We start from the raw sequence: 6,727 nt of genomic DNA, 5'->3' as shown, positions 1-6,727 counted from the left end.
AGTTCCTTACACGGCAGACAGGTTAGACTCATACCCCTAAAAGTGTCAACCGCGTTGGAGTGAGGAAGTTTTTTGATCGCGGTAACATTAGCCCGCTTCCATAAAAGTGGAAGACGACCAGACGAAATAGAGGAATTGAAAATGGCTAATAGAGGGGAAGCTAAGATGGCTGAACCCTCTGAAAGTAATCGCGGATGAAGGTCATCAGGCCCTGGGGATTTAAAAGTGGGCATCACGTCTAAAATTTACCGCCTGACGATGTGAAATGTAAAAGTTACACTGCTCAAAAGATAATAACTAATATAAAAATCATATTTTCTCGTCGTAATAATTTTAGGAAGAGCCTATCATTTCTTCTGAAACGTATTTGGAACAAGTTGGCAAGCCAAAATATACCTCTCCTCGGAAGAGTTTTTAATTTTCAGTGAAGCGTAACTGTATACGTGGTTCTGCGGTAGAACGCTCACCTGTCATGCAAGAGGGCTCGGGTTCGAATCCCGGCCGATTAAAAAATTATACTACACCCAATGACAAAAAGAGTGCGCTTTTGGAAAAACCTTTTCCCTGATTCTAAGAAACTGGGTACGCAGTGATCCCGAAAATGCGAACGCGTTCGCAGGCCTGACAGACAGACACGGTGGTTGTATAACCCCTCCTAGGGTACAAAGTCCCCTCGGAGAGGTAAAAATCAGTGGTAGCCTGTGTGTTTCAACTTTCAAGCAAATAACATTAGCCCAGATGGACACTTTCCGAAAGATTTATGTTGTATAACTTTGTATACACTCTTTTTAGAAACGTTTACTGGGCGGCGCCATTATCGTACAGACAACCAACGAGCAAGTCCTCTACCGCAGAACTTTCATCCCCCCAAAACCGGTTTTTTCATCACCCTCCGGTCCCTCCCCGTAGACTGTATGGTAATGGGGAGAGATTAGTTTGGCCAACTTCTCATTTGGCCGACCACAAAATACACGTTACGCCGACTGCTTATTGGGCCGACTGCTCATTGGGCCGACTGCTCATTTGAACGACTGCTCATTTGGCCGACTGCTCATTTGGCGGTTGATCGATACTAGGTGCGTTTGGCTAGGTACTGTCCTCTAGGTCGCGTTTTAGAGGGCCCACCTTGGTTATAAAGAACGGGGCTGGGGGGCGCCGGTCTGGGCCCCCCAGCGCTCGAGCGAAGTGAGTGCGCGGCGCCGTCAGTCGCCAATACTTAGAATACATTGCCCGTTCTATAAGTCAACCTAACACTAAAGACATAGTATAGGACAGGCTATAGTATAACCGTCGGTTAAATGAGCCGTTCATCTGACCGACTGAGCTATCGGTCAAATTAGCAGTCGGTCAAATGAGCCGTTCATCTGACCGAATGACCTATCGGTCAAATTAGCAGTCGGCCCAATGAGCAATCGGCCCAATGAGTAGTCGGCCCAATGAGCAGTTGGCCCAATGAGCAGTCGGCCAAATGAGCAGTCGGTCAAATGGGTTGCTCATTTGGCCAACCCGAATTTCGGCTAAAAGTGTAGTCGGCCATATGGTCTGCTCATTTGGCCGACTGAAAAGTCGACCAAATGGGCATTCGGTCAAATGCACCCCACCCTGGTAATGGCGGTCGATTTTGAAGGCGCGTCCGTTAACCTCCGCAAGTTTTTATGGAAAGGGCAAACCGAAGAAGTCGGCGGAAAACCCCTTTAACCAGTGGGAGCGAACTTGCACAACGCGGAAGGAGATGCTCCGAGTTTTCACCAATTCCACGAGCGGGGATTAAACCGGCTGCTCTTGGTGCTAGGGGCATATTCCAATGAAAAATCATAACATCTTTGCTTCAACGCCATTTTCCAATATGGCCGACATTTTACGTAAATTTTTAATATTTTTGGATAAAATTCAAATTCCAATGGCAAATATATCTTTTTAATGATTTCTACAAGAAAACAATTATCAGACACATCATGACTTAATATTTAGCACTGGTATTATTATTTGGGGATGGGTAATGGTTCTGTTTGTAAGTCACTATGTAAGGTTAAGAATATAAAAAAACCTTTAAGACTACCCACAATAAGACATTTTTCATTATTTTTTTCACAAGTAAATATTTTATTATATAACACTACAATATATTCAACGAGATGCTATTGCTATAATTTGTTTCTAAATAAAATAAAATAAAAAGAATATAAAGAGTTATTGCAATAAGAGAGAAGTTTAAGCGGCAAAACCAACCTTGAGTGGAGTACAGATATTGGTAAGCTGCAATCCAACACTTCGTAATATCACAGCTGGTATAAATTCATTACTGTACAACTTGTTTAAGCCATCTATCGCAGCCATCACCGGAACATTATGTCTTTGCCTTTCTGTTTCGTAGGAAGACAAGGCACTTGGGTGACCTTTTGGGTACGCGGAAATATCATGTACAGCTAGAAAAATTATAACCACCTTTTTCCAAAAAAATTACCAATTTCGTTTCCATTGTTGACAGATTCCTCAAGTTTATCAACCAAAGTTGTCACATCTCCAAAACCAAGATTTACTCCTAGTCCTGCCAAAGGGTGAACTCTATGAGCAGCGTCTCTACAAATTAGGAAGAACTGCTGATTACATATGAAAATAGATTAATAAGCTATTTAAATACCCAATCAATGCAACTTGAGATCCAACATATTTAGTTGCGTGTCCCAAACCCAATGGAAACGTTGCTCTAGACCCTTTATCTATGGATAATATACTGGGGGGTAATTGAATTATGGATCCAGCTTTCAAATAAATACTAAATTAATCACTAATACCCTTATTTTCCATAAGTACAAAAATGCTTACAATTTGGAAATAATGTACTTAAAAATTTGTCAACCGAGGATGAAACATTTTTAACAATTGGATGAGGATCTTTTTCAACCCACTGGAATTTATAATTATAGGCAAACTGGTCAAAGCTAGTGAAAGATGTATTTAAATATTTAATCATTCGTTACCAGTGATGAATTTAATGCGTCGGTAAAAGAATCATCATCCATTGACATGAGACTTTGAGCCATTGTTGGAGTTACAGTCCATACCAATGAGGATGACATATCTGTTAACTAATATTTCACTCTTAACGATAGGATATTAATAATTGCTTATTTTTAGTAAGTATTATTACAGGTAAAATTGCAATGGGTCCTGTTGGTAAGAACTTCTGCCAAGCTACATTATTTTCAATAGGCTTTCGGTCAAAAATAATTTAAATATAGTATATTGTAAAACTTGAAATATTTTAAATATAGCTAACTTCTGCAAAATTTAATGTGGCAACAATCGCTTGTTGTTTATAATTCCAAGATATGTAAGTGGATTTCATAGTTTTTCTAACCAAGGAATTATAACCATCAGCGCCTATCTATAGAGGAAAAATCTAATTAGGAAGGTCTTTGGGTAACACTTTTAATGTTGTTACCAGAAGTTTTGTTTTGACTTTCTTGCCATTTTGTAAATCTAAATTTACTATAGATTGAGAGCTTGTGCTTTTAGGTAAAGCGTAATGAATGGCTTTAGTTCCGTGATTAATGCTTATTTTTTCCTTCATTGTATTTAATTTTTCTGCAAGAGTTCGTAGTATGACATGATTTTCAACTATAAATGCAATTTCTTCCTGTAGTGAGGGATGATCAAATGAAATAGCGGAAGCGGAACAAGATTCCCACACCTTAAGGGGAAAGAGACTTTTTAAGCTTTGAAAAATATAATTTGCTGTGTTAAAATACCTGCAATCTTTTTACAGGTTTCATACGTATTTCACATATTCTATCCCAACAACCAATACCTGTAATTTATTGAATATTTCTGTATAATGAAATTATTTGGGTCCTTTAAAGAACAATTTCATACTTTTTAAAAACTTGGAGCTTCCAGGGTTTAACGCAGTTACCCTGTTGCTATATTTATCATTTAAAGTTTCATTAATATCTATTACGGGGCCACCCTCTAATAGGAGAACTTTTTTTTGGCTCAGAATCTCTGATGACCCTAAAAATAAAATTTTTACTAAGTTTTGTAAGTATATACATTTTAATTAGGTATATTACCAATAGCGCAAGCCATGGCACACCCAACCAAACCCCCACCAGAAATAACAACGTCGTATATGGTATCAGTGTCATTTTCTCCATTGCAATCTGATGAAATTGAAGAGGATGGAGCTAATGATGAAGAAATTGCCCGTTTAGAAGCAAAGCCTAGTTTATTTTTAGGCATATAAGTTCTGGTGTAAGTGCATAAGCATTTTGTAAATTTAAGGCTGATCATTTTTCCTATGAATTGTGACAACGCGAATAAACGTAAGACGGAAACTTTAGAATTTGAACCTCGTGGGGTAGCCGATGGGGTATGTAAAGCTGCGTTTGCACATAAACGTTTGATTGGTTATTTTTTTAAGGGTCAAAGATCCAAAATTTTAGATTAGTTACGTCACATGGCCAAAAACCATTGAGTTGGGAATATTAATCTAGAGGTCCAATCAAAACGTCGGATTTCAGTATTTCGCGAAACAAGTTTTAAAAAATAAGAATACTTCCGTCTGCTCCCGAATGTCGAGAAAACTTTATCATTCTACCCGTGGCGCCGTCTATCTCTCAATGGTTCGTTCAAATAAGATGCGTTTTCCGGCAAAAATATTTTTTTTTCAAAAATAATGGATGGCGCCACGGGTCATATGATAACGTTTTCTCGTCATTTTAGAGGAGACGACACATTCGTTATTTTCAAAAACTAGATTGGATCTCTAGTCTCTAGATTAATATTCCCAACTCAATGGCCAAAAACCATAGAGATCTCTAGGCAAAAACAACAAGACTGCTTGGCGAACGGCGGCTTCTCTGCGTGATCTAAGTTGGCCGTCTGTTTACCTTTCCAATTTTGCAGAAACCGTGGATTCGTGCAGAGATAATATAAACCATGGACTTTATAACGAAGCTATACTTCCTGGATTAGTCACGCATCGGAATACGCGGCAGTCAAACCGCACCAAAAAAACCGCGAGTCGCGCTACCAAACGGTGAACTTTGAGTTGGTGGTACCAAGAACGTATATATGTATAAGAACGTTGAACGATCAAATTGGCGCCTGGTGTCATGATGCAATCGGCTACAGAATAATTCTGCCCAAAAAACCACGTGCGGCGCGCGCTAAAGGTTAAAACCGTTTCTAGTTCAAGCGCGCGCTGCACGTGGATTTTAGGGCGGAGTTATTCTGAAACCGATTAAATCATGGCCCAAGCGATGCCTTATGTTCAACGTTCTTATACATATATACGTTCTTGGTGGTACAAACAAAAACTTATACGTCTAAAAAACAGTTGAGATTTCGATTACGTCATCATAAGGTTTTTATTGAAGGTTTTTATTGAAGTCATAGAAATCTTCATAGAGATAGAAAAGAAATAGAGGCACCATTGTATCTGGCGAAGTTGTCCGCGAGTGCCGACCCCCTTTTCGCCAATGTAGGAAGCCATGAGATGGGCAGATTACGTGGCGCCATCGACGCGCGGTGAAATGAAATACATTATTCCTTTTTGAAAATCAATTGTCATTTGATGTAAACAAAGGAAGGATAGATGGCGTTGCAAATTCTGCCCAACTCCGCTTTCATACATGCGCGGGGGGGGGGTGAATTTATTTATTTATTTATTTATTTATATAATTGCTCAATAAGCCTCAAGTGGGCTTTTGTTTGAGCATCGCTACAGAAAGACGCAAAACCAAAAATATTAAAAAAAAAAAATTAAATAAAGGGAGAGACGAAAACAAATGAGTAAATTTGGAAATATTGGTTAAAAATCAAGTAACGCAAGAGGTATCTTTAAAATGAAAAAAGGCAGAGACATGGCGGCGAAACGTGTGGCGATTGGGGTGCCTAACGCGGTAATCACTAATCTTCCCTCTATTTCTTTTCTATCTCTATGGAAATCCTATAACATAGAATGATTCCGTATAAATACAAAATGGGCCAATTACATTTTCGGAGGTTTCGTCTTTATCAGCCAATCACGATTCAAAGAGTGACTACAGCAACGACTCATTGCCATCTAGTTTGAGTTACTGAAAATAATAATTCGATTTTGGTTTACGTCACCTTAAGAACCCGCATTTGATTGGCCCACGTCAATCGAGTCACGGCCCCTGCACGCGCTCACGTGAACGCGTGCACGGGGCCGTGATCAAGTTTAATGTAGTTTTTAAACATGGTAGACTAGCTGTTTCTTTACTCGTAAAGATTTTACTCTTATATGCAAACGTTTTGGATAACTATTGCGTTGTTTGTTGTTATGGCTCTTCGATGTTTCATTTCCACATGTAGAAAACGGTTTGCGGTGGACGGTAATGTATCGTTGTACAGGTAAAAGTTTGGGTTTCCTTAAGCCTCTGGGCAATTTGAAATGTTAACAAACGGCGGGCTTTCAAATTGATGATTTGGTAAAAGTTACTTCAGGAAGTTCAGTGATCCTAGTGGAACAACAACTCAGGACTATAATTTCAAAAGGTTTTTGTTTATCTAAGTTTCTACAAACATAATAATAAATATAATATTACTTACTTTAAATGTTAAATAACCTTTAAATACAAAGGTTAATACCAAGAATGTATTTATTTATACTCAGGGAGAATGAATATGTCGAGATGATTTTTAGCGTTTCTCCAATTCCACCCGTTGGGCCCCCCGGTATGCTCCTCCGTTTTAATAA

The 6,727-nt window shown here is 38.9% G+C and overlaps 1 protein-coding gene across 1 annotated transcript; it reads right to left on the bottom strand.

Moving 5' to 3' along the window:
- Positions 1-2,083: 2,083 nt before the first annotated feature.
- On the bottom strand, positions 2,084-4,472 carry Coq6 (ubiquinone biosynthesis protein COQ6, mitochondrial). The gene is made up of 12 exons (XM_090181379.1): positions 4,074-4,472; positions 3,877-4,014; positions 3,753-3,811; positions 3,446-3,694; positions 3,281-3,388; positions 3,152-3,214; positions 2,982-3,089; positions 2,827-2,908; positions 2,642-2,762; positions 2,465-2,580; positions 2,230-2,396; positions 2,084-2,157 (listed from the first exon to the last, which is right to left on the bottom strand). Exons 1-12 carry the CDS (start codon positions 4,291-4,293, stop codon positions 2,128-2,130), a joined length of 1,461 nt encoding a protein of 486 aa, XP_090037505.1. The 5' UTR covers positions 4,294-4,472; the 3' UTR covers positions 2,084-2,127.
- Positions 4,473-6,727: the final 2,255 nt, after the last annotated feature.

Source organism: Leiobunum rupestre, chromosome 7 (assembly GCF_980474605.1).
Source record: "Leiobunum rupestre chromosome 7, qqLeiRupe1.1.hap1, whole genome shotgun sequence".
Lineage (NCBI taxonomy): Eukaryota > Metazoa > Arthropoda > Arachnida > Opiliones > Sclerosomatidae > Leiobunum > Leiobunum rupestre.
This window is presented reverse-complemented; position numbering and strand designations above follow the sequence as displayed.

Bases quoted from the DNA above. Each gene is read 5' to 3' on its own strand.
- Coq6 (XM_090181379.1), bottom strand. From the start codon at position 4,293: ATGATCAGCCTTAAATTTACAAAATGCTTATGCACTTACACCAGAACT. The intron at 3,695-3,752 runs GTATTTTAACAC...TTTCCCCTTAAG, and splicing joins AACCTGTAAAAAGATTGCAG to GTGTGGGAATCTTGTTCCGC. The intron at 2,581-2,641 runs GTATTTAAATAG...CCTAATTTGTAG, and splicing joins TCTCAAGTTGCATTGATTGG to AGACGCTGCTCATAGAGTTC.